The sequence below is a fragment of the Clinocottus analis genome, unplaced genomic scaffold (genome assembly GCF_023055335.1).
Source record: "Clinocottus analis isolate CAN_PGR_092001 unplaced genomic scaffold, fCliAna1.0.p SCAF_5, whole genome shotgun sequence".
In the NCBI taxonomy this organism is placed as follows: Eukaryota; Metazoa; Chordata; class Actinopteri; order Perciformes; family Cottidae; genus Clinocottus; species Clinocottus analis.
This window is the reverse complement of record NW_027176207.1, coordinates 8,567,174-8,594,799: the sequence shown is the minus strand read 5'-3', so window position 1 is coordinate 8,594,799 and position 27,626 is coordinate 8,567,174. Positions and strand designations below refer to the sequence as shown.

General features: G+C 41.0%; 3 protein-coding genes across 10 annotated transcripts in view; 1 reads left to right on the top strand and 2 right to left on the bottom strand.

Moving 5' to 3' along the window:
* Positions 1-13,397, bottom strand: part of LOC137802966 (neuronal tyrosine-phosphorylated phosphoinositide-3-kinase adapter 1) — a 29,500-nt gene extending 16,103 nt beyond the window's left edge. Inside the window, exon 1 of the mRNA XM_068601196.1 lies at positions 12,725-13,397. The gene's annotated coding sequence lies outside the window, so the exon portion shown is untranslated. The remainder of the gene's footprint in view (positions 1-12,724) is intronic.
* Positions 952-18,010, top strand: mogat3b (monoacylglycerol O-acyltransferase 3b). Its single transcript, XM_068600134.1, is given in 11 exon segments — positions 952-1,091; positions 4,170-4,302; positions 15,007-15,081; positions 15,084-15,110; positions 15,556-15,658; positions 15,872-15,979; positions 16,565-16,635; positions 16,975-17,179; positions 17,320-17,494; positions 17,592-17,776; positions 17,856-18,010. Coding segments are annotated over 11 exon segments (1,377 nt in total).
* A 689-nt stretch (positions 18,011-18,699) lies between these two features.
* On the bottom strand, positions 18,700-26,688 carry srrt (serrate RNA effector molecule homolog (Arabidopsis)). 8 transcript variants are annotated; one of them, XM_068600832.1, is made up of 20 exons: positions 26,615-26,688; positions 25,888-26,015; positions 25,558-25,686; positions 25,268-25,474; positions 24,526-24,714; positions 22,787-22,956; positions 22,504-22,688; positions 22,321-22,431; positions 22,073-22,235; positions 21,802-21,950; positions 21,616-21,677; positions 21,393-21,471; positions 20,894-21,091; positions 20,634-20,804; positions 20,324-20,477; positions 19,995-20,188; positions 19,677-19,833; positions 19,420-19,521; positions 19,209-19,319; positions 18,700-19,082 (listed from the first exon to the last, which is right to left on the bottom strand). In XM_068600832.1, the coding sequence occupies exons 2-19, from the start codon at positions 26,013-26,015 to the stop codon at positions 19,216-19,218; spliced, it is 2,652 nt and encodes an 883-aa protein (XP_068456933.1). In that variant the 5' UTR covers positions 26,615-26,688; the 3' UTR covers positions 18,700-19,082; positions 19,209-19,215. The 8 variants fall into 8 exon arrangements, with proteins under 8 accessions (XP_068456933.1, XP_068456928.1, XP_068456934.1 ...); XM_068600827.1 differs by having other exon boundaries at positions 18,700-19,087; positions 19,225-19,319; XM_068600833.1 differs by having other exon boundaries at positions 19,423-19,521.
* Between the last annotated feature and the right edge of the window lie 938 nt (positions 26,689-27,626).

The following is a 27,626-nucleotide window of genomic DNA, read 5'->3' as shown; positions in this document are numbered from 1 at the left end:
CACAATTTATTTCGGTGGATTTCGGTGGATGCACATAAGCAAACAGATCACACATACTCAAATCCGCCATACATGCTAAACACACACGTACGCACAGGGTGTGAAGCGGTAATTGCAAATGCTAAGCAGCTAAGTGTGGGTTACTGATGACAAAGAATTCAGATCATTATCGACAGAAAATTGGAAAATGCAAAATATCTCTGGGTGACAAAGGAGCAAAGTTCTGAGTGAAACATTAAGGTTTTGCTTTATACAATGGTGCCTTTTGTCTGAAATCTTGCCGCTGAATTGAACACTTCTGGAGCATTTTTTGCTGCAACCCTCTGCCCTCCAGCCTCCACCTCAGCAAGTGGCCGTGTAGTGTTGCTGCAACTCACTGTGAGCGAGGCAGTGACGCCGCAGGGTGGAGGGACACATCACAGCACTGGCCCTAACATACATGGGGCAATATTTCTATGAAGCATATTCAAAATACACATGTAATCACTTTGGAGGAGAATATATATGTTTTGTTTTGCAGACATCTACAAACAAAGTGATCTAAAACCAGATATTATTCCATCAACTTGTCTCATTTTTGGACTACAGAGAAAGCATTCATAAGATATATTTGCCTTTGCAAAACTGCTTGAATAGAAGCAATTAGAATGAAAGGGCAGATAGTACAGAACATCTTGTTTATTATTAAAGGCATTTTCTTATGTCAGCACACCCAGTCCTAGGATGATTGGGAATGCATCCCTTCGAGGCTGAACTATAAAGCAAATTAACACAATGCAACTTTGTCACTGAGTATGTGACAGGAAGTAAGGGAGAAATCAGTTGGATTTGGTGTATCCGCAAATATTTACTACTCATATTTATCAATGATGCAGGATCTGGACTTTTAAAAACGCAAGATTCGGTACACATGCTTGACTTTATTCAGTTTCCAGCCATATCTGCGCATCCATGTACACACAGAGCCGCACAGCAGTCACTGCACTCCAGCCAGACACAATGCTGCAGTTCAGCCGGAGAAACAAACAGGGAGAGAGGATGAGAGTGGCGGAGAGGAAGCAGGAGCGAAGTGTTCAGGAGAAGAATGAGCAGCAAGAGAGGAGGGGAGATCGAGGCAGCGGGAGAGAGAGAGAGACGGGAGGGGGCATGGTAAAAAATGGGGGAAGCCAATAAATACAGAGTCGCTTCGGGATCAACCGAGCTGAAGACAAATATGATTAGGCGGAAAATGTAAAACTGGAGACAGGCTGATGGAAGAAAACATCGAGGAAGGGTTGATAAGGAATAAGCAAATGGAGGCAAGGAAGAGAAGATAGAAAAACAGTGAAAGGCAGCCAGACTACAGAATGGGGGAGGAGGTGAAATCAAGCCTCTCACACTAGTCGCTGTGTGTGGTCTCCTAGCAACACTGTCAGCCATGCATCTTTTCCATAGCCTCTGAATATGCAACACAAAAAGGACGTCAGCCTCGTCATACGTGATGATCCCGGGGTTAAACTCCACTGCTGCTTCATTTGTACCCGATCCTCCACTGACAACACATCTCATGTATCTTAAATGGAGATAGCATCTGTTTCCAATAGCAACCATGCAACCTTGTTGCATCCTGACGTATTGAGCCGCACGCCGCTCTACGTTACAAAGGCTGCTCCTCAGACCCAAGAAGTACTGCCCAAAATAGGAAAACTGACAAATACACCCAGAGAATTTAACATGACATGTTTTATTGATTGCTTTAAAATGCTTTCAAGATGAATTTTAATTTATTATTTCGTCAGTCAAATCCCTCCTCTTACTTCAGCTGTGAGTCTGGATATGAAGCCAGTTGTTAGGCATGAAAATCAGGTATAGATGTTGCAGTACAGTCGTATGTTATCGCCTATCACAGCGGGAGAGTGGGCCTTGAAGGGAGTGGACATTAGCGTGAACTTGGATGATAAAAGACTGTCATACTAAAACAGGAGCCCCGTGAAATCACACCTTGTTTTCCAGGAAAGAAGCTAATCTGCGGACAAATGCTCACGTTTTTTCTTGCCACCAACTTCCACGTGCTGAATGTTCTGAACAGATAATGAGTACATAACCCAGTTGATAAAATGTTACCAGCCACTTCTTTTTCTTCATAAAACGTAACGATATAGCAGAGGCTGGTGTGACGTGACAAGAGGCGCCATTTCATCACCATTAAACTGTTGGCAAGGCAAAACCAGCTTTCAGGAGAAATATATTGACCTGTGCTGGGAAATAAGGTCAGCGGAGGATTCATTTCCTTCCTTCTTACAAACATCTGGTTGGCGTTTGCACATTCAAATGCACAGATGATTTGTTTCAAGCTCTTACAGGCACATCTTGGGTGGTGACTGGGCTCATTGGTATTGGTAGCCCGGTCGTGCTAATGCTATACATCCATGACATGTCATCAATAACTATATAATAAGTACAGAGAAAAGTAGTGCTTACAAACAATTGATGTGACTAAATTACATATTTGAAGCAATGGTTCAATATTTTGGGAAGTACACATTCATGCCGGGTGAATGATGAGAAGATCGATACCACTCTCATGTCAGTATTGGGAAATTGAAGCTAAACCGAGCAGTCTGTTAGCTTAGCTTAGCACAAAGACTGGAGGCTGGTGGAAACAGTTAGCCTGGTTCTTTCCTGCACCTCTGAAGCTCACTGAATGACACTTTCATGTCTTTTGTGTAGTCTGCACTAAAACTGAACTGGACTATTTCTTGGCCAAGAGAAGTTTATTGTACAGATTAAACAAACAAAACATGACATGTTAATAATTGTTAGTTTATTAATTTAGTGAGCTTTAACATTGCTTAATTTTCTTACCTCTAGAGCTAGGTTCTTTGTGCTAAGCTAAGAGGCTACTGGCTCCAACTTCATATTTACAGTACCGATATGTGACTGACTGACCGTCTCATCTAACTATCTGCAAAAAAAGAGATAAAGCATGTGTCGCAAAAAATATCTAACCATTCCTCTCGGACAAAATGACAAAGACGTATTCCCAAAGTAAACTTTGTGCTGACAAAGTACAAACATGCATGCAAAAATCAATGGCCACATGACGTTTTGTTCACAGGAGCTTAATATGCGAAGAGATGTCGTCCTAAAAATGTGATCGCAGATAATTAATGCCGTTTCACTTGATTGACAACATCTAGCAGAAGTGTTCTGATTTGGAGAGGATGTCCCACCTGAACACGGGACCCCTGACAAAGTCAAACCATCCATACCGTCATTTTCAGTGTATTGGAAAAGTTCACCTATTGTCGGTGATCGTAAGGTGACATAATCCACGTATCGGCTGCACAGTATTTCCTGTCAAAAGTGTAGAAAATTATTTTGGCGTTGTTTATTTCCTGAATTTCCACTTTCATTGTCACACATTACTTTCTCCAAACACTTTTTTTAATTATCATCTCTGCGTTGGCCCTGTCCATGTGGAGTACAGAGTCGGGCCATTCAAACTTAATCAAACGTACTTTGGCACGTGTACCTCCTCCCAAAGAGCAGGTAGACGGTTTGAAAGTGATGCTGTCAGGCACACAGCATGTTGCAATCCCCTGACAGTCTTATTGCACCTGCATACATTGAGACATGTCAGTCTGTGAACCTTTTGGAAATGTTACGCTCTGCCAGATCAACCTGCTGGCCACAAAACCCTTTCAAGCAATCGCTTTGAGAGCTTTTATACACAGTAGTCAGCACAAAATCAATCTAACCCTCCCTGACAACAATACAGTCACCTGGTAAAACCTGCTTGATATATTTCTGTTTGTAATTGTTACTACAGGAGTCTTGTGTCTTGTTTTCCTCACTATCGCCTGCTCTGTGCTGCTCCTCCAATCGCCTGAAAATTGAACAGATGCTGGATATTCTCATCTGCTGAGCAGGCACAAAGATATTGTGTGAATTTAAACTATGGAAGACTTTGAGCCTAATTAATATGTATGTCTGAAGTGTGTCTGTAGTATGAAAGAAAATGAGATTATTCAAATAATTCCCTCATTGTGCATCATAAAACCAGGAGTCACTTTTTTCATCCTTTGGTTAAGCAGGATCTTCACTGCTCGAGCATTTCCTGAACTTGTCTTCTTCTCTTCATGTGCTGCTGTTGTGTGCTGAACGCTCCACAATATTGCATCGTGAAGGGAAAGGCCTGTGGCTGATGAGAATGGACGACAGGAGGAGGAGGAGAGGGAGGAGGAAGAGGAAGAAGAGGAGGAGGAGGAAGAGGAAGAAGAAGAGGAGGAGGAGGAGGAGGACGAGGATGTCGAGGCTGATGTATTTCTCCGGGCCAGAGATTGAAGGCACATGACAGGAATTTTGCAGATTTTTTCTCTTGACCTCTTTCTGATGTTTTCTTCATGAAATAAAAACTGAAGTAACCTCAGTATGGTCACGTGGAATAAATAAAACCTTAACGGGATGTTACACAATTTTTTGGGGGTCAAAAACCCAAATAGACTCACTTAAATATACATGCCCAAGACACTTCGCACGCATTGGATTCCTCCTCCTGAGCGTTGTACAACCTGAGTGACCGCTAAATTTTTTATGGACTGAAACCAAAAATACCCGACAAAAAACCTTTCCCTGTTTCCCCTTGCCCAGTGCTACCAAGACGCAGCCTTAAGCCACAACAAACTTGCGGAGATTCTCAGTGTTTGGCTCAACTTTGCACCTTTCCTGTCAACAAATGAAACTATTATTGTCGGCGTGTGTGCACAAGTAAACATCTGTACAACATGTGGATCGCGAACACTTCAAAATATGAAAAGCTTGCAATGAAATCTGCTACCAAGTTAAAACAAAAATATTGCAACACTCATCATTATCTGCCTGGTCAAAAAGAGACGGTTCGTGAATGACTTGACCTCTGATTTCCCACCTCAGCTCGCCCTTGCCTTCATCGTCTTCTGCTAGGATCTGCAGTAACCAAGGTGACCCACTGCACTAAACATACATGAACACGGCTTACATTTCGGAAAGCCCTTACACGTCACTGGACACGTTTTCATTGAATTTATGTATCCTACTTTCTTTTTTTTTTGCGCATACATAGGGTTAAAAACCTTGTGGAAACATATTGTAGAAAAAAAGAAGCATCATTTGAAGAGAAACAAAAAGAAGAAATGAAATGAGAAGAAAGTGACACTCAGGATGTGTGCAGCATGTCACTACACCCGGTGTGACCGAGGAGTGCAACATCACTGTGTTCAAATGTTTCTGCAGGATTCCTCCAAGATAATCTGCTTTCCATTCAGACAGTAGCCAGCACTGTACAGAGCAAACTCTCTTGTCCATCACTACAAGCGCGAGAGAGAGAGAGAGAGAGTCAGAGAACGAGAACAAGAGAGAGAGAGAGATCACATCATGCAAAGAGAAAGACTTTATTTTTGTTTGCTTTGTGTATTCGGCTGCTGTAACCCAGACTGTGAGGTATAGCGCTGCAGGGAAAAGAGTGAGAACTGAAAAAACCCCTCCATGCTCGCACTCGTGCACGAGGGGTAGAGCTTCACTCTGCAGCTGCACACGCTTCACTGAGCCAGCATCCCTCTCTCACCAAGATCTGACTTATTTTAGATGTGGATTACCCAGCAATACTGTCTGCCTCCCTGCATGTTTGTTTGTTTTTTATACATATATTGATATATTTATCAAAAGTATACTGACTGTCAGATTTAAGTAATGGTGCATATTTAACATCTTTGGTCAGTATAAGATGTGCTTATCTCTTAAGGAAGTAAGAAGTGTCTCGGCCGCTCTGATGCTCTACACAACAACATGGATGATCTCCGAGAGATCGTCTCTCTAAGCCAAAACCAACCTGCTTGAACCAAAGCTGGAGCTGTTTTATGATCCCGAGCAGCCAGACTTCACTGCATGTGCTCGTTGACTGCTGATTCAAATTTAAATTCAAACTGTTTTGAAAAGAAAGAAGCTAAAAACACCGTAGCCCTCAACGCTTCAGGCTGTACCTGCCCAACAAGACAAACCTCATAAACTATTCAGCAACAATTAAGCAAAGCCCACTAGCCCAAAGCAAAACAAGGATCAGCTGAACATCACCGTAAACTAGACATATGATTTGCCTCCAAGCAGCTTGTAGGGGGCTTGACTCCAATCTCAAAAGATCTAGTAGTTTGTAAATTGCGTTATTTTGGTCTTGTTTGCACAGCAATATTCAAGGAGAGGCCGAGGAATGAAAAATGGACAAGAAGTCTCCGGTGATTGCAATTTAAAAATCAAATGATGCAAAGGAACCTGTCCCGATAAGTCATGTTGATTATAATAAACCTGCTGAGCTGATTTTCTTCTGAGCAAAAGATGGAGCAGCAGCAGTAAGAGCAGCGTTGGTGTGATTAGCAAAGCCAGGTGTAGGCCACAAGTGGTCTTCCAACATTTGAATCATCCTACTCCTTGTGCTAACAATCCCCCGATAAGCGAGTCATAGCGTAGGTTGCACACACACACACATACACACACGCGTACATACACACATGCACACGCACGCCCACGCCAACAGTTCTCCCACTCATTCATCTTATTACATACAAATCCTGTCTCTCGTGGCCCAGTTGTTTGCACCCCACAGTGTTCACCAACATGCCGGTAACTCAGAAGAATAGATTTTTGTGCACTTGTTTGAGAAAATAAAGAGTTGGAGTGAATACTCGCTGGTAAAGCATACACACCATGCTATCTCTGGAAGAAAAAAACATGTTACGTGTGAATAAAATCACATCAGTCCCTTTTCAAGAGTCGTTGAAAATCAGTAAGTCAGACATGTCTGAGAGCATTTTGATGGTCTGCACTCAAAAACTGAAAAGCAAGACCATGCTGAAAATGTACAGGCTCGTTGGCCTTACAGGTGTGATTGGCAGGTTCTCAGCTCGGGGTCTCACTTGAGCAATTCTTATTCCTGTCATTCCTGCTGTTCGCTGCACTGACAGTGATCGAATGAAAAGGCACTAACTGGGACACATGGAAGGTGATGGTCGAAGTCTGATTCAGGGGGTGTTTTCTTCTGTGTTCAACTTCTCAAAATAGCAGATGAAAAAATATCACTGACTATAATTGTGAGTTGCTGTTGGAGAGACTTCCTTTGGCCCAAGAGGTTTCCATCCAGAAATGAGAGCGTAACACTCGTACAGTCTCACCTAGCGACTGAATCCATGTGATTGTTTTTGATGCAGCAATGTTCTCAGCACACTGCGATGAAACGGCAACAGTAATTTGTCCGTAATTGTGTAGAAAAAGGGCCATTTTGAAAGAAATCATTCAAATTACCACTTAATTTACCCAATAATTAAACCTATTAAAGGGCTTTTAATTTGAAGAAAATGCTGCCACCGAGCCAATCAGATAGGATTCTTTTCAGTAAAAATGAATATTGCTCTGACATTTTCAACACATACTTAAGTCGCCCTGCATCAGATTTGCATTTCTGAAGCCGCTGTGTACGCTCACCTATTTCACACACGGTTGTCGAAGACTGAGTTTTTACTGGTGACCTTTACGAATGTCTCAGACATTGAATTACCACTGTGAGATACTTCTGCCATGATGCTGCACATCATCTTCACATCCATGTATGCAGTGACATCTTAGGACAACAATGTTTGTGGAACATTCATTTTTGCTGTTTGCAACACACAGTGCCAGAAAAAAAATGCATGTAACTGCCTCCTAATGATTTAGTGAGCATTAGTCAAGGTCTTTTGAAGGGCTTTGGCATAAATGCAGCACATTAATGAGAAAAGGGACATTCACACAACAAACCACTATGGACCCGCTACGGATGCTGAAACATGTATAATTCAAAATAGAGCCACAACGTGCTCCGCTAGTAATTCCATATCTTGGCAATTACTGTTTCACATAGTGTCGCTGAAATTACTTTGCTCATGGCTTCTTGATAAAAAAATATACAAGTGCCACACAAACACATATATATTTATATATGTATATATATATATATATATATATATATATATATATATATATATATATATATATATATATATATATATATATATATATATATATTGGCTTTCTGTTCCAAATACTTGTGTACCCATGTGGAAGATACTGGGTGGATACAGATAAATAGGTGGTGATTAGCGTGGCTTGAGACTGGGAGCTCAGTGCCAACAAGAGAGGAGTAACTGTTGGCTCCTAACCTTATTTATTTTTGCATGGTACCATGCAAATGGGTTTGAAAGGTTTAATGAGAGGAAAACGGAGGGGAAATGAACAAAGATGAGTTGCCTCAAGGAAACCATTGTACACATCATTACTCTTGACTACACATTGCAATGAAGACTGGATGCTGTAAAATGCCTACAATCCAGAAAGAAAGCATTTGGACATCCTCCGGTCAGACAAGGGACACGCATGTAGGAATTTTAAAGTGTGGAGCACCGAGCGAGCCAACAACATCCATCCCTAATAAAGCACAGAGAAGTCAGTGGTCATTTGTAGTGGATGCAGAGGATGTATATTTCAAATACTGCCATGACTATTTTTCTTCAGCCCCTGTATCCAGTGTGTCACGGAAGAAATAGAAGGATATACGACAAAGAAATGACAACAATTTTTTCCAAGGAGAGCCGGGCAATCTGTATGCCTTCGTGACATCTGTTTAGAGAGGAGGAGTTGACAGAGGGAGATGCAGCAGAAAAAGACTAATGGGATTCAATTCTGTTTTTTTTTCTCCCTCTCTTTACTGGACGGCCTATTTGAGTAACAAGCCAGGAGAGACAGAAGACAAAAGAGGATGACATCGAACAATGTCCAAGGCAGGATTTGTACTGAGGACATAGCTAAGGAGCCACTAGAGAGAACCTCGACATATGTATTATATTTGGAACTCAAAACTGACTCAAGTGCATGAAAAAGTTGATCCACAAGAAACAGAGGGCTTCATGTTGATGGGCACTGATGCACCAATACAATTGAAATCAATTATTGTTAATATATAATACAAAAAAGGTAGTTTAGGTCCATCCATCCATCCATTATCTGAACCACTTATCCTCATGAGGGTCGCGGGGCGCTGGTGCCGATCCCAGCTGTCAAGGGGCGAAGGCAGGGTACAGGGTTTAGGTCATTAAATCAAATTTGACCTACATTTGTGACAGTTTAGGTTTAAAGTGGCACTCGTTCTGTGAAAACAAGTGTCTTTTTGAGGAGCTGCATCAAGTTTGACAAATAAAACCTGATGATGTCATACTGATGTCGCCAGGTTTATCTAAACTTGATCTTGCAAACCTCTGTGACATACAGCCTGTGTTACAACCTGTGAGCATGAGGTTTACCAGGAAGGTAGCTTCTAACAGAAATGCTATTGAGGTGCATGATGGGAAGTATAGGATCTAATTTAACATGCAAATAATAGGAGATATTTGCTGTTTTAAATTTCAGTCTTTTACACTCTGGCCCTTGCAGGTCCCGCAGCTCCACTTTAACACTTTTCCACCTTTGACTGCAACATTGTCAGCTCTGTAAAAGAAAAACATACCCCAACTTTGCGAAGGCCCTTTCTAATTAGAAGTGTTATATGTGTTGAATACATGGACATTAAATGCCAAGAACGCCCCATAAAGACGTTCAGTACCAATAGATTAACTAGCCTTCTGATTTAAAATAAACAACATGTCATGGAACTCAACCGAAGGCTACAGACACAAAAAGAATAACACAAACTTCACGCAGCGTCCCAGAGTCTCATCTGAACAGTTTCCCATCATCTCTGAGCGGACACAGATGTAAACAGACATGTGGAGTTACAACGATGCCAGTACACATTTTAAACACAAACCAGTCATGCTGTCAAAAAGAGGTTGCACTGGCTGTAGGGCTGCAGCTAATGACTTCAGACATTCATTTCTTTATTCAGTATTGACTGTGTGGTTGGTCTATTCAACTTTGAAAGAAAAGAGGAAAATACTACAACACTTAGCCCAAAGTTATGTCTTCAAATGTCTTCTCAAAATAGTTGCAGATCATTTTTCTTTGAATAAACGATTCAATTAATTGACTAATCCGTTCTGCTCTACTGGGCTATTCAATCACATTTACTGGAGCGGTATTTACTCAGCATGAAAGTACACAGGGCAAGTGAAGCAGAGTGATGGGACAGAACAGGGTGGCGGGATTCAATCCAAAACCACGAGGGGCATTAACTGCCTCCGAGATATAAAGTAATCTCGTAGTAAACAAAATGAATTACTTCTCAGAACGAATAACCCGAAATGTCTCCATTGACGATCACGGAAAACTGCATACGCACAAAGCCAGAGGCACCATTTATAAATCCTTCATTTTACAACTAATAGCAGTCACTCACGATGCTCGCGTGCTGCTGTGGGAACAGCCTGATGCCATCTTCCTCTGACAGAGCTGGGAGAGTTTAAGACGATGAAACCACAGATGGAGGAAGCACCTGCTCTGCCTTTAAAGAAAGGCCGATGCACAATGAAGCCAGCTAAACACCTGTACTGTAGTATTGATTTTAAAATACCTGCACAAGTGGCCAGTAGTAGCCATTTATATTACTTTTACCAACCTATTGAGCGGCTTCGGCTCAAACGCTAGGAAAACAATCTGTTTGGGGGCTCCAAGAAACCACAGCAACAACAACAAAGAAAGCCATTACCGCTCATCCAGAGAGAGGTATCCACTCGACGAGCAAAACGGGCTTAAAATGAAAGGAATCTGCCACGTCTGCCGCTCGTCCATCAGTCCCTCTCCTCTCTGTCCCTGTGTGGGCCTTCCTTCGCCCTCTCTGGTGTCCAGTATATTTGTGAATTCCACTCCAAACTGAATTACTCATCTTTTTTGAATCAGACATGATGTACACTGCCGATCAGAGCAACTGAATCATCCACTTTATGGGGGAAAGCTCAAATGTAGTCAGAATCCTTTCTCTTTTATTGCCAGCACTGGTCAGTTTTTATTCGTGCTATAAATACAACACAAGCTCTGCCTAATTTCATAAACTCTTAACCAAAGTTTGTGGTGTTTTTTGTACACATGTTACAAATGTAAAATCTTTACATTCAGCCGGATAAATCCTAAAGTATTTTAAAGAAGCATATTCATTTGTTTCCACACTGAGCTGCCAGATAATAGAATAGCTGTTTCTTGATGTAATCACATTTCTGGACTGAATTGGGGATCACCAAGCGAGCGACAACAGTTAGCGAGCCCTGGTTCTCTCTCTGCATTCAAGACACACTGCACAGTATGTGTGGCTCACAGCCTGCACTCACTGACCCCAAATACACAGCTGCTCCGAAGCATCCCCGCTCTCCTCTATTTGTACCAAGGCGTGCATAAACTAAACAGCACTAGAAGCAGTCACATATCCCATCCTGTTTATCTTTATCTGTTAGCCTACAAGTAAGACTTAAAGCCATTCAGCTCCAAGGTCAAGCAAGACTGAATTGTATTTCAGACAGGTGGTGAAGTATCCAACATGCATCCTCCCTCATGAAACACCATCGTACAATTTCAAATTTACACAGGAATGTTGGTAATAATGAGTCGGACTTGGAGTTTTGTGATATTTGCACCCAATCCTGTTACAGCTACTAATGATACGATTTATTATTTCAAAATAAAATTAAAAAAAATGTCCAGCTAAGTTAAGCAACCTTCCCTGATTCTGATAAATAACATTGGAAGATAGATTAAAGCCAGGTAGAGAAATGACTATTATAAACGTTTTCATATTAGCAGCCTACTACTACTCTTTATTGGTATTTCTCCAAGGGGGTGGGGAAGAAAATACAAATGCTGGTTTTGAGTGGCAGTCACGCCCGGAAAAAGAGGGGAAAGCGCTGTTGACTTAATTCCACGTTCAATTCACGACCCCTCGACCCTTTTGGAGCACGAGGCTCTCAGGTTGGATACTGCGGCAGTTTATCGGGTACCATTTAATCTTTTTCTCCACTAAAAACCACATGTGAGGATCTCGTGTCCCCTCATCCAGACGCCTGCCTCTCCCGCACGCGCCAACACATCCTCACCTGGCTGCGCACAAACAAACACACACACACACACACACACACACACACACACACACACACACACACACACAGTGTATTCACAATCACAGCAACGGCCGCCCATTCACACGCGCATCACACCACACTACCGCTATACCCGTATTATCCGTAAACATGCAGATGTTCTCCACCGTGGCCTCGCAGGAGGAGACTCTGTTGTGGTGTTTGATGAATCCCGCCGTGCATGCTCCAGCATCACCAGTCAGCTGATGGCTTGTTTTTTGGTGAAATATTAATAAGGTCTTGTCACGACCGAACTTAAACGCGGGCTGTGGGGTTGCGCTGCACGGCGGTCTTGTCGTATCTCTCTATCTCTTTTGTATTTGGGGCTAAAATACTGGCCTTAAATCCACCGTAACGGGCTGTGAGCCTTCAAGGTTGAATAATCTGGCTTGTGAGCACGCAGCGGCTCGCTGTCAACCTCGTATTTATACAAAAAAATCAACCGTGAAATGCCATCAGGCCCCGCGCGTCCCTTCCGCAATACAGCGTCGTATTCCCGACTGCTAATTATAGGCAGACAGTGCACTTCGACTATGACAGCTGGTAATAAAGGCTAAAGGATGTAGGCAAATGAGTTCGGTGATTAATGGAGCAAAACATCATATGAAGAAAGGTGTGATACCTACCTTAGTAACGGGGGAGCCTATATGGCTGGCGCAGAGGCAGACTGTGCCGATATCCAGTGGCCCGGGCTCGTAAAAATCAGACAACAACAACACCACGCCGGTTGTTGATGACACAGCTGTCTTGGTAGACGGGAGGGGAGGAAAAAAAAAAAAATCCTTTCCCAGATGTGTCAATTGACGTGGAAAGGAACAATCAGTTATTCAGACGCATATCATCGGACTGACGCCTTTTCTTGACGTGAGGTCTTCCATTTTTGTGACAAACAGCGCGCCGTAGCCTCCACTACCGAGGCTCGGTGTAGGCTGGCCGGTGTGGGATCTGATTGAAATCCATGATGCAGTTCAATGCGACGTTACAAAATCATCCTCTGCAAAAACACGCAGGTGACACGCCATCCCCGTGCGCTTCAAAGAAGGCTCCGGCGTGACCTCCGCACACCTAACATGCTTTCTGTTCAGGCATGAACAGCAAAAGGAGAAGAAGAAGAAAAAAAAACGCCAAAACAAAAATGCGCAGAGATCAGCGCGCTGTGTTGTTTCAAGCGCTGGGCATCCTCACTGAGTATTTGCCTCCATATTAATATTCATACAGTACTTCCTGAAAGCAGACCAGTGGTTGTTTAGAGAAAGAAGACAAAACAAAGCAGCGTCCAAAGTGGCTTTGGGTCCAACTGCGACGAGAGGCTGTTATGTTTTGGCTGTTATCAGAGGACCGAAATTACATTTCCCTTCACGGCTCATATTTAGCAGAAGGAGTCAGCAGCAGGTTCATTAAATGTCCGGATGGATTCTTGATAAAGTAGCGGACGATTTTTCCACTCCGATAAACCTAGATATGTTGTCAAAACAAACAATATATGTAATGTAACATATGGGAATATTATAGAACGTGTTTGAGTGATTTTAATGGGAGATGAAATAGTATAAGAGTAAAATAAGCTCGCCATAAACCGACAGACATATAAAGTATAGGTTAAGCTGTATTGACATTGGAGTTATATTTTGTTTGGACTGTATCTTAGTGATCAGTTCAAGTAAAGCCTGGGACACAGACTGTGTAAAGGAAAACCTGGTCTTAATTACGTATTTTTATTTATATTCCTTGACTTTATGGTATGGGAAATTGTAACTATAGACATGCACATCTGGTGTTTTTGGGGGATGGAGGTGTCACATGACCAACTAGCCAACACATGGCCTGTGAGGCAGACACGCCCCCTAAAGTCCATAGGAGATGGTAAAGGTGAAGCACAGGCCTCTAATCATGAAGGCTGTATCTATATACTGTTTGGATCTTCACAAACAGAACTGCAGGGGGTCAACGTGTGTCTGTGAGGGGTCGTCTCAACCAGACACCAGGAGAGGGTTCACACCAAAACATTTCAGCGATTGTTTCAACTGTCTTTAGACATTGGTCAAAGTCATTTTGAGCAGATAAGTGAAAACAAAAGCAGTGGTGGAACAAGTACTCAGTTGTTTTACTGGAAGCAGCAACAGCACAATGTAGAAATACTGTGTTACAAGTAAAGTACAAAAAGCATTTGTTGCACCTGTTAGGTGACAACTTGCACTGTTGGTATTCTCATTATGCAGAATGGGCCATTTCATAAATATGAACACTATATTATTGAATTATAATTGTTGATGGATTTATATGTACGTTACTTAAATGTTGCAGTTGGTGCTTATTTTCTACTATGCAGTTACATGCCATGTAGCTTGTGAATTTCACCAATAAGGGTCCAATAAAGATTTTATAATAATAGATCTGAATGGATTTCTTGATTAGATGTTGTAATATGAAGTAACTACAACCTGAAGCTATCAAATGAATGTAGTGGAGTTTAAAACAAATTGCCCTTCTGAATTGCAGGGAAGTGTAAAGGAGCAGAAAACAGATATACTCTAGTACAATTACCTCAACAATATGCAACAATATATTAACCATTTAGCAATGGCCAATATAAATAGGTCACAAGCAATTGTATTTCTAAAAAGCTAAAACATCATCCTCAAATCTAAATGCATATTCTAAAATGAATCAATGTTTTTGAAAAAGAAATATGTGTTAGCTCATAAAAAGATACATAGCTAAGTCTACTTTTATAATTGCATTTGATTTGTATTATTAAGTTCAACAACACCATTAGAAAAGTACCATCAAAAGACACATAACCTTTTTGGCCACTAGAGTGATCCACAATAAAAGAGACACACACAACCGACATGATCATAAAACGATTACATTTCCAGGAGATGCTGTATGGAAGCAATAAACAAAGTATCCAACTACACAACTTTGGCATTGCTTGCTCGTGTCAAAGTATCGGGGGAGTGGATTTGTTATCAGCAGCTTTACATGATCTGGTCAAAGTACATCCTGCATGTGGAGCCTTTTCTCGACTGTTGAATCTGCATCTATCCAAATAAACTGGGGAATAAACTCTCATAAGGTAAAGTATTAAGTTGCAGTATGGTCATAAAAGTAGTTTTATGCTGTCTTAATTAACTTCATGCAAAGTGTTTTGTGGTCTTACAAGCTTGGCTGATACGTTTTATTTGTGAACAAATTACAACTGTACAGGTTCATCTGTCAGCGTATTTAGAAGTAAGTTATTTTATTTAAGTTGTTGAGCCTTTTTGTTCTTTAAAGAAAGATAAAGAGCAAAAGCTGCTCATTACTGATGGAAACTGCTCTCTCCAATAACAGTGACTTTCATCAATTTCCATATTATCTCGGATAAAGCAAAGATATGATATGATTCATCTACACATGACCTTTATTCAATGAAATCACAGTTCAAGAGTTATCAATTGCTGAAAGTTGATGGCATGGCCTCCAGGTTGCAGGAATGACGAAAGAGAAAACTCAGTGGAAGGAATTCTTAGAGGCAGTGAGTATTCTGCAATGGGTGCTATCCTTTCTCTTCTTAGGTAAGACCCAACTCCACTTACTGGTTTTGAGTTTGTATAACATGACAATAGAAAGTATGTTAAATCATAATTTTTGCAATAGTTATATTAGCTCACCTATTCATTCACAAATTCGCAACTTTATCTGTAAAACAATTAGTATTTGTGCTAATTTAAGACGTCTCTTTTCCCTCAACATATGGACTCTGGCACTGTCCAACTGGCCACAACAAGGAGTGTCGAGCATTATCTTGATGGTGTGCCTCATGTTTACCTCATTGTGGCCGCTCTCCACTCTGTACTTCATATGGCTGGTGATGGACTGGCAAACCCCTGAAAGAGGTCAAAGAAAATACATCACTCAATACATCACTCAAGCGTCCACAAAAAATGGAAGAATCACGAGTCTCAGTTCCACACTACATGACATGATATTTACCAATTTCAAGCAGGTTCTGAAGTGATACAAATAAAAGTACTTAAAAAACTCAGTACATACACTACATACCTTTTTTGTGTGTTGTTGATGAACTTTACCCCCGCCGCCATGTGCTCCTATGGAGGAGTTATTCACAGCTGGAAATCATCAAAAGAAAGTTATGAATGACGTTCAAATTGTGACCATTTCCTGTTCCTGTGAAACCGGGACTCATCGCTGGGTCCCAATGTCATACTACATATTTATTCTGTACAGTACAGTATATATTCTTATATTTATAGTATTGTTTTTGTAGTTCATACATAATAAATCAACATACTTAACCATTTTACAACAACAACAACAACAACAGGAAATAATATAAGACTTCAAACTGCAGAATTCCTCTGCCAAATAAACTTCAACAGACAATATTGTGCTTTTTCCAAATATTTGATACATACTGTTGACAAGTGTGTAGTATGAACGATGTATAATGTCTTCATCAGGGGGCAGGAAAACAACATTTGTGAGGAGGTGGAGGATCTGGAACCACTTCAGAGATTTCTTCCCAATAAAAGTAAGTTGACTTTTGTATCATCTGATTTTATTGAATTTGGTTGGAACACCAAGGGACAGTGATTTGACTGGACGGTAGCATATAGTAGACTATTTATGAACAAAAGTAGCCTTCAAACCTTTAACAGAGTTGATCACAGTCAATCTTTGCCGTTAACCATGAAACCAAACCTATTTTCACTGAATATTACGTCATTGATAGAAAGATTTTAAAAACAAATGCTCATTACGAAGGTTTTTTTTATGTTATAGTTGTTTTTGCTCTTCATGTAATTACCTTAATAAAGAATCACAGCAGATGATGGCAAGAGTAAAATAAATCCTTCATTTTCTTGCTTAGCTGGTAAAGACAGCCGAACTGAATCCAAACAAAAACTACATCTTGGGCTGTCATCCGCATGGTATCATGAGTTTTGGAGCTTTCGCCTGCTTCAGCACAGAAAGCTGTGGCTTCACCAAGGTGTTTCCTGGGATGCGAATCTGCCTGGTGGTGCTGGCAGGGCTTTTCAAGATGCCAATCTTGAGGGATTACTTGATGTGTGCAGGTATTTATAGTAATAATCAACTAAAGGATTGAACTATTAACATTCGCCATACCAATCTTTTTTGAAACACAATTGAGACTGCAAAAGGAAGACAAACAATATCTATATGTGATTGTTACCGTCGTACTTTGTCTGATCAGGTCTTTGTCCCGTGAGCAAACCAAGCCTCGTCCACCTCCTCTCAAAGAGAGGCAAGGGAAACGCAGTGGTGATCATAATAGGGGGCGCTGCCGAGTCTCTGGCGTCCTCTCCTGGAGTCAACGCAGTGGTAATGAGGCACAGAAAGGGATTTGTCAGGGTGGCTCTTGAGTTTGGGTGAGAGCACTCAAAAACACACAGGAAATAACAGTTATAAGTGTATGTCATTATACTCACTGGACACGCTGATATAACCTCCGATGGTATTCCACAGGGCTGATCTGGTGCCCATTTACTCATTCGGGGAGAATGAGCTCTTTCAGCAGGTGGTTTTCTCTGAAGGCAGTCTGGGTCGGAGGTTACAGGAACTGTTTAAAAAGATTATGGGTTTTGCCCCGTGTCTATTTGTTGGTCAGCGCTTGGTATTACTGCCCTACAAGACTCCAATCACCACCGTTGGTGAGTGCTTCATTATTCTGTAGGCGAGGCTAACTTCCTGTACTCTGCCTGTTTTATTCTAACAGTCTGCTTTTTCCAGTGGGGAGTCCCATCTCAGTGCCAAAGCGCGTTACACCGACGGAGGAGGAGGTCGACCACTATCACAGGCTTTACATGGAGGGCCTGTCCAAGTTATTCCACGAACACAAGGTCAGCTGTGGGCTTTCTGAAAGTCACAAGCTTCAGTTCATTTAGACATTTCCCTTGCCAATGAACTGAGTAGCTATCTTTATTGGCTGCTTATAATGTAGATCTGATGTAACAACTTTATCTTCAACAATAGATTGATGCTGCAGGTTTCTTTGTTCATACTGCACTATTTTTGAAAAAATTTAACATGAACATGTACCTTGAATAATTAAGACACGACTCCCATTATGTGTGACCTAAGCACTGAACATTGGTGTCTCGTTACGCTATCTTGAATTTCACAACGTTTAAAAGTGTAGTGCATTCCTAATTTGATTTCACAGCTGCTAAACATGTGTGATGAAAAGAAATGCATGACATAAAAATCATTGCTTATGTTAAATTGGATTAGCATGTTTTCTCCAAGTGGTTAAAGAAATTGTGTAAATGAGATCCTAAGAAAAGAGGTGAGACAGTTTTAGTTACTATTTCACATAGTATGACCGGACCAACTTCAGAATGAGAACTTTCCACTTTCATTTGTAATTGGCATTAGAAATCTGCATTGTTTTAGTCAGCAGCTGTGTCAAATGATGGCCAGCACACATGCGCATGTGTAATTCATTAATTAACCAACAGAGGGCGACCATTCTTTGCATCTGCCAACCAGAAGGGTCAAGAAAAAAAAAGCACATTGTCAGAAATAAACTCATTTGAAATAAAAAATAAATACATAAAAAAATGAATGCATTTTCTTTTATTGTACAAAATGTTATCAGCCCCTGTGAGTTACAATTGTGTTCCTTTATGCGATACATTTTATCACTATCCTGTCACAGGCTTCTTTTCTGAATCATTTCATTGCTCTAATCACACGTCACAATTTCATTTGATACATCATGAAATGCATATTAATGTAGTTTGATCACAACTTTATTGAGGAAACAATTTACAACAGAAGTTTGTTCTTGTTGCACAAATATCACAAAATAAAATATTTAAGAAAAAAAAAATTCTAATCACTACAAAGAAAACAAAGAGACGACGGGGCAAGAGAACCTTCTAAAAGAAGTCCATGTCATCGGGAGCATCCAGATCACGGTATTCAATGATGTTGCGTGGATCACCGCGCGACATTCTGAGGTGGTGCAAGAGACAAACCAAAGACCCGAGGTAGAAGAAAAGAAATAATCATTTAAAAAAGATTTTTAAATTCTAAAAGCAACAAATAGACAGTTCTTGGCAAAGTAAAGATCCCACGTACAATAGTCTCACCTGAGGTTGCGTGGCTTTCCCAGGTAGCCACCTTGTCCGCGGAAGTTGTCATAGTTGCCTCTGCCGCCTCCATATTGGTTGGGAGGGTACGGAGGTCCACCTGTTGAAAAGAAGAACTCAAAATCAACCCAAAACTAGTGGCTGATTGACAAACACGTTTCCACTGCAGTAATAAAAAAAAGAGCAGTTAAAGAACATACTACCATAGCCCATCAGTGGTGGACGAGGCTGTACAAAGCCCATTGGACCTTGAGGACCTTGAGGACCTTGAGGAGGAAATGGCATGCTGGGAGAAAGCAGACCTGTAGGACAAAACCAAACAGAGAAAAACATATGTTCATATTGTTGTGGACAAAATGTGATCGCAGTGAACAGACTCACTTATTGAGTCAGTCTTTGTTAAAGTATGAACGTCTTTGATCATGAGTATTTGTTTTGATAGATATGTTGTGTTGACCTTGACCTGGGCCTGGAAGAGGAGGAAGTTTCATCTCAGGCAGCGACGGTCTCTTGGCATCCATCAGGAAATTATTAAAGAACACCACTTCCTTTTTCACTTCATCAATTTTGTCCCCATGTTTGTTCAGGATGTGCTTTCGTACAAAGTCAGGGCCCTTGAAATTAATTACAAAATGTCTTAGCATCACATCAAGAATGAAGCAGCAAAACCATGAATGACGATACAGTACTACAGGCAAACATCTGCACTCATTTAGTCAAAATCAGATAATAACACGTTGTGCTGTCCTGAATACTTTGTTTAACAAGAACTCACCTTAAATTTCTTGCCACTTAGTGGGCAGAGCCATTTGTCCTTCCCGAGCTCTTGAGTGTTGGCATTCACAAACTTCTCAACCTCCTCCTCAGGATCCTTGCGGCCCATCTTACTTGCCTCGTCCTCGGACAGGATTTCTTTTAAACTAAACAAGGGGCTCAGCTTCTCTTCCATCATCTTCTGCCATTGTAGCACTGTCGAAAGAAAGAAAAAAGTACAATACAAAATTATGCATTTCAACTCGAGCACGTACGGCTAAACAGGAACACATATTTTTCATTCATTATTTACTTTCACTCTTTCCACACAAACAAGAGAAACATGCTGACCTTCTCCATTTGTGATGCGGTTAGGCGGGATGGGTCCACGAACATGGATCATGCCACAGCGATTGGGCATTTCATCCTCACTGGGGTATTCGCAGGTATTGTAGTAGTCGATTGAATGCACAATACGCAGATACAAGATCAGACGATCCAATACCTGGAACAAAACAGACGCCAGAGAAACTTTGCAAAGACTGCATTTATAAATTGGATTCCCTAATTAGCCAGTCATAGCCAGCCAGCTGATGGGCACAATGTAATATTTGGATGGAGAATTGAGCTGCATGTAAATTCATAACTGCGAGGGTCAAACCTTGGCGAGTTTGTCATCTCTCTCCACAGTTGTCTCTGCCGGGTTTCCTTCCTTGGTGCTCTCCTCTGAACTCATCCCGCTCCCCGAGCCCAGGAGCTCCTCCTCCTCAGCACTCACCTCCTCGATCAGGTAATCAGTGATGTTCTTCAAGATGGGGTTCTGAGCCGGCAGCTTTTTCAACCAACATAAAATGTATGATTCAATTACAATATCATTCGAGAACAATCAATTTAAATTGTAATTGCCAATCATTGACTTACCTCTGTCCTCTCTCGGTGCCTCTCTTCCTGGGACTTGGTGCTCCAAAGGTCTCCTTTCTCATCTAAGGCATGAATGAGTTTGGCAGCCAGCTTGATGTCGTTGCGGAGCACCTGCTTGTGCTGAGTGATGCCATTAATATTACGCACCCTCCGGGCCAGGTCCCTGTTCACCCCCGGTGCCAGTTCACAGTCACGCAGCTGTTAAAGGTAAGAGAGAAACACAGAGTTTTAACAGCCTCAACTGCTATTTGGGAGATCAGTTATACAAACAGGTGCAAAAGACGAGCCAAAGCTCCATTAATTCTGTCATTTTGAGAAGTGTTTAGATTCTTAGATTTTAATACAACAGCCCCAAATGTTTAATTTCTCTTTAGTAGTAATTCACCGACACAAAACAGGAAACAACTCGATACAATTCGAAAACACATAACACCTACTATGCTGCATATTACAGTTTCTTGAAAACAGTAGTGTCAAGAGCTGAACCTGGCACACTTACTCGAATATTCTGAAGGTTCCAGCAAACCTCTTTGATGTTGACGCTACGGTCGAACGTCACCCAGCAACGTCTGAAAAATCTGCAACAGCACAGGGTTCATTTGACTATTATTGTGCACCCGTGTAAAGTCTCTTGCTTCACACAATGTGTGACTAAATGAATCCATTAAACACCATTTTCAGATAAAAAACTAAAGTTAAAGAAGGCGTTTTTTTAAACCAACCTGCGCTCCGGATGGGGGTCAGACAAGCACACACGCAGAAAGCCAGGGTAACGTCGGCAAAGCTGAGAGAGAAAAACACCAAAGTATAATGTGTTCAAACAAAGACAGGAATTATTGAGTGACCTCAGCGATTCTACACATCCCGGTCTATTAAAACCAACCATCTGCCATCTGTGTTCAACTCACAGCAATAATCTCAGCCTTTGAAATCGTAGGAGCGATGCTCCTCATGAACAAAGAGCAGGTCCTGTGGAGAGGTCGCGGTCTGGGAGAATCATCTTTGGGTTTCTTTTCTTCTTTGTTGTCGGCTTCAACATTCTCCTTTGGTTTTTCCTCTTCATCGTCAGAAAGGAAAGAGCAACTTGTGAGGATAATATTTATTACAAATACTGGGGAAATAGACACTGTTCAGTCTTCCTGGGGAGACAAATCGGACACTATAAATTTGACTCCTTACCTTCACCCTCCTCTTCCTCTTCGTCCTCCTTGTCTTCCACCTCTTCCTTTTTCACAGGTTTATCAGAGCAGTTGGAATTTGAGTCTGAATCTGAGTCAGACTCACTCTCTGAAGCACTGGCTTCATCATCGCTGTCTCCACTCCGCTTTCTCTTTCTTCTCAGCTGATTAATAAAAAAAATTAAGAGCTATTTGGTTAATTTCTTTCTCTTGTTAGCAAATCATTTTAATAATGGAAGCAACACTCACTTTCTTGGGTTCAGGCATTTCTTCTTTGGCAGCTTCTTTCCCTGCCTCCTCCTTCACAGCTTCCCCTTCTGCTGCAGCAGCTCTTTCTATACTGGCGGAGTCATTCTCCTCCTGTGGCACAGTTTACTGTCGTCAACACAGAAATATCAACCGCTTGGCAAAGACTCAGAGAACAAAACACACCTTCTCATTTTTGTCTTTTTCTACTACAGGTTTTCGATCAGTGTCTAAGGATTTAAGGTCTTCTCTCTTGGGAGGTTCAGCGGCCCCTGGAACAGACGCCAACTTCTCCCTTTCTTCCTCCTCTTCAGATGGTAGGTCCAAGATGCGAATATCATGATCTGTCCCTCCCTCCATCTTTATCACAGCTGAAGGCAAACAAGAGGGTATGCGGCTCATGATGAAAACAGATGACGCTGGCTTTTCCTTCAGTATGAGTTAGTATCATTAGTTATTATAATCTTACCTGCATCCAGAACCTTGATGATGACCGGGGTCTGTTCAATGTCCAGGGAGACATTATCAAACCAGCCGTTTTCCATCAGGAACGTGAAGACATTCAGGCGGTTGTGCAAGGCACCCAGGGCCTCTGCCTTCAGTCGGCTGGCGTCATCTGGGTGATACTTGGACCTGAACCTATGTCCAGAGTCAGGGTCCACAAAAAGGTTGGGAGGGGATGGCGGGGGTTGGGATGAACGAGATGCAAACGTTAGAGAACAAAAATGCATAGTGTACATCTATATCGCAACTGTGTCATGAGATTCCAGTAATATGATCCTGAAATATGATTTATATGCAAATTACAATTTTTTTTAAATTTTTTTTATCATATGTTTAACAAAATAGACATTTGTAACTTCAGATGGTTGTTTGATGGTAATTTAAGTATCTATACAGACATTATTAAGATTTCTGTATTTTGTATAGCCTAGTCCTGGTGTAAGGTTATCCAGTGTATGCATATCTAGACTTTGTAATTATTAGTGATTATTATAGCTAATTATTCTACATTTGAAGAGATTAACTCACCAAAAAAACACAACAGAGAGATTATGAAATGAAGCATTCACATTCAGCATTCTACATTAAAATGTTGATCATTGAGTGGACTACAGTTACCTTTTTCTCTGCCAGTTTATTAACAAATAAATACTGAGAGGGGGTCTCTTCTGTGAAAATGCGCTCCACTTCACCCCAATGGTGTGTCTGTTTACACACAAATTCGGTTTTGGGATTCGATTTGATCCAAACAGAAAAAGAAAGTACCGTGGAAAAAAGCATAAAAGAAAAAAAATCTCCATGCGCGAAAGACTACTTGACTGTCTATCTGAAATGCCTGGTACTGTGTGTCTAAGAGCAACTGCATTGTGCGCAGTGCATGCCCTTGCTGGCTAAGACCGATTCTTGCGGATGAGTTCCACTTTTTCTCATCTTCAAAAAACGCCGTCAACGTAGTAGTAGGAAGGGAAGAAAAATGGGTTATGGCAAAACAGAAATCTGTTGCATAATACCTGTGAAATAAGTGTAATAAGCATAACATGCATTTTACAACTGTGAATCTTGAAAAAGGTTAAAACACTAATAAAGAAAGAGAAAATCCACCCAAACAATGAGGATAACTTTTAGATCAAAGCTGCATGTAACTGTACAACAAATTTAGTTAAATTTTACATTACACCTAATAACACCCATGAAACCCTCTGTTCAAACCTTTACAATGCATTTATAATCAAACTAAACAATTATATGTTCACTGAGGTTTCATTTGGGTTGATTTTCTTTCTTTATAGAGTACAAGTGCAAAAAAAGTTATTGATAACAATCTTTGCCTTGCCTGGTCCAACTACATGGGTGGAACTGTTCTTGAGTCATTTGATAAGCAATTGAAACATGCCAAAAAGGCTTAAGTAGAGGTATCATATTCTCGTCAGGATTGTTAAAGCAAGTATTTACTTATGTGTCATCAAAGCAATATATGTACCACAATTCAACATGATACACAAAACCCTTGGACCAGGCCCATATTATTAGATTGTTATCAAAAAACAATCACATCTAATGTAAGAATGATGTAAAAGTCAAAGGAGAGAAACTGTAAAACTTTGATGACAATCACAAAATAAATGACTACGTTGTTGTTCATTAATAATAAACAATAAAAAAGCTACTAATATTCATTAAAAGTAAAGGCAACTGATTTCGTACCACTCTTCATCTTTATGAGCCAAAAAGAAGTCCTGCATCTGCTGCCGGCGGAAGTCGATCTTGTACTCATTGTAGCGTTTGACTGCCTCAGTCTCCTCTACCGAATCATCCAAGGACAACAGGAACTCTTTAAAGCTCTTCATTATGGGAGGGGGTGGACCCAAATCCATGTCATGGATGTTACCGAGCCTAATAGAAAAGAGACACAAGTTGGACAGAGTTTTGAGAATGTAAACAAAAATATCAGCTTTTTATCTTTCATGCATTAACCCTTTTTAACCATGCAATGTACCTTAAAATGTCCTGTTACTACTTAAAGATGGGGTAGACACTTTATTTTTTTAGTTATTGGGGAAAATAAATCCAATAACCCTTATATGCTTTTTAAAAGTGTAGGTGCTTTAACAGCAGTTTAAATAAGGGTTGTTTGAGAAGAACAAGACACTTGCGATTGTGCTGAATTTATGTCCTCTCTCTCATGTCTTTCCCCGTTTTCCATTGTACCTTATGTAAAGTCCATATCGTTGCATAATTTCATATAGTTTGAAGTGAAAAATGTCATTCTTACTCTCAAATGGTGGTTTTCTTTGGGCCATTGTGTTATGTTAAACAAATTGACATTAACATTCACAAACGGACATACATAACAAGTTGCAGGAATTAACAGAAAGTTAACAATGAATCCCTAAAGACGTGAAAACAACATTCAACATCATAACTCCATCCCTATTCCACTACTCACCTCGCCTGAATAGGGATGCCATGATGAGGCTGCATGAGGTGCAAGTCAGGATGACCCCAGTGCTGTGGCGGGCCATAGCTTGGCCCTCCTCCTCCTCCACCTCCGCCTCCACCTTGTCCACCGCCGCCACCACCACCTCCTCCGCCTCCTCCACCACCATAACCCAAGTCATACCCCCCACGGTAAGGCTCTCCGGGATGGTCGTCCCTAACCGAGACAGATGAAATAGCATAAGAACAGTAGATAACAGTTGCAAAGATTGTTAATATTTGTGTTGCAGGGGATCTCACCAGTCTCTTCTCATGCGTTTCTGCTGCGGACTCATGTCGTGTCTGGGTGGGGTGAATCTCTCCCTTCGACCTCTGTCATAATCCCGGTACTCTCCGCGGCTACGTCGTTCCCTCCCTCTATCCCACTCTCTGGAAAATTAATTCCAGGAAACAACAGAAAAGAAACATTTAAGTTAAACAAATATTCCCAAGTCAGCTTCACTCAGTGACAGATTGCACCGGAGAGCCACCATTTAGTGGCATTCTGCAGGTTAGTTGAGACGTCTTCATGGGCTTAAGCTGAATCCTGCTTGACTGACGGTCCTCTGAACACACATCCCTGTGTCTTACCTGTCATTCCAGTCATCTCTGCCGTCTCTGCGTCTGTCTTCTCTCTCTCTTGAACGGTCATAGTCACTCCTCTCCCGTCTGAATTTGTCCCGTCTCCTGCGATCGTACTCATCGTCACTGTCCCCCATCTCCACGGAGAGAAGAAAAAAAAAAGTTAATTCAAGTCATGATTTATTATGGTAGGACTGTCGTTAACAATGACTGCGAGCTTAGTCGTAAAACAAAAGCGAACAAAACTTTCGACCATTAGGGTTTGAAACGAGGAGCCTGCTGGTAGCCAGGCACTAGGACCCTAAGGATAGTTGCCCACACATATAGGGTTTGAAACAAGGAGCCTGTTTATAATCAGGTAGCCTACTAGGACACCAAGGACCCAAGGATACTGGCCCACACAGTTAGCGTTTGTTTTAAGTCCGTGTCTTGCACAACCACATTTACTAATGGAGTTTGGCATCCGAAATACCAATGATTGTAAAAACATAATACAAAAATAAAAAGGTCCAAGCTATAAATAAAGGGATGAAATCAGCTCTAAAGTCGAAACAAAGGGAGAAGTTATTGTAGTGCGGGTTAGCTAGCATTAGCTAACGTGCTACGTTAGCTAGCTAGAAAACAAACATGCTCATACGTTTTATGCAAGAGACCATTCGGTTTTTTTTAAATAGAAGAATGATACTCTTTTGTTAGTTTTGCTAACCGCTATACAAACAAACGAGTACACTAATACCTTTCTATCACTATTTGGTGATGTGCGTGTTCTTCCTCTTCTCTTCCTTGTCTTCTTTGAGATGTTAATGCGGCGGTAATCAAGCCATACAATGGCTCATTACCGCCACCTACTGGGTTGAGGTGTGGAGCGGAATTGTATTATTTCCCCCTTAAAGTAACGTTATTCCACATTGTCTGCAAGTTTTTAATCATAATTCACTGTTTAATATGTTTACACTGATCCTTGTAAAACTCAATTGGCTTGCACTGTGTACAAAAAAATAAACCTCATAAAATGCTGCAAGAAAAACATCTTATATTCCAAGACAAGTCAGGCAGATGTATTTTTCTGGAATTGTGTTACCTTTCAAAAACATTAAACGTCATTATATTTCAAGTTAGATCGGTTGTTTGTAGTCATACAGATCCAGGCAGCTTTAGATAATTTAATCTAGAGGCATATCCAAAACTCAGACAAGGGGGAGGATTTAAATTGCTCAAAATCTCTGCAACAACACAAAGTCGCCCACTGATCCTCATAATGTCCCAATGCGGGTTAATGTGAGACCTTTGAAAGAGCCACAAACATAGATTGGCCATGCTACAATTTTCATCCAATCACTCCAGAGAAAACCTTATAGCTTGTGTTGAATTTTAAAATGATCTGGTTTACATGTCAACCATAATGCAGGAATGAGATAGTTTTGGACCACCTCAGAAATGTGTGGCGTGTGGAGAGGAGTTCCCTTTTACAAGAATCAAGGCTCACGGTCATAAATGCGTGAGGTATTGCTGAATATTGGTCTTGAGGGAAAGTTGAATTTGAATTGATTTATTTTGTTCTATTTATATGACCATTCTTTTTTTGTTGCAGTGTTTTTGTGTTTTTGTGCAATGTAGTATAACAAATACAAAAAAATCACAGTAAAAGGGTTTGATATTCAAACAATATATTTATTAGACTTAACTCTTATACTATATTATTTTACTTTCATAATCCAATAAACTGTTAGGTAATATTTGTTTTGCTT

What these genes read in the sequence shown, in the direction of transcription:
- srrt (XM_068600827.1), bottom strand. Translation starts at nt 26,015, where the DNA reads ATGGGGGACAGTGACGATGAGTACGATCGCAGGAGACGGGACAAATTC. An exon ending in AAAAAGACAAAAATGAGAAG is followed by an intron (nt 22,432 to 22,503) that starts GTGTGTTTTGTT and finishes ACTGTGCCACAG; the next exon opens with GAGGAGAATGACTCCGCCAG. An exon ending in ACCACTGATGGGCTATGGTA is followed by an intron (nt 19,320 to 19,419) that starts GTATGTTCTTTA and finishes TCTTTTCAACAG; the next exon opens with GTGGACCTCCGTACCCTCCC.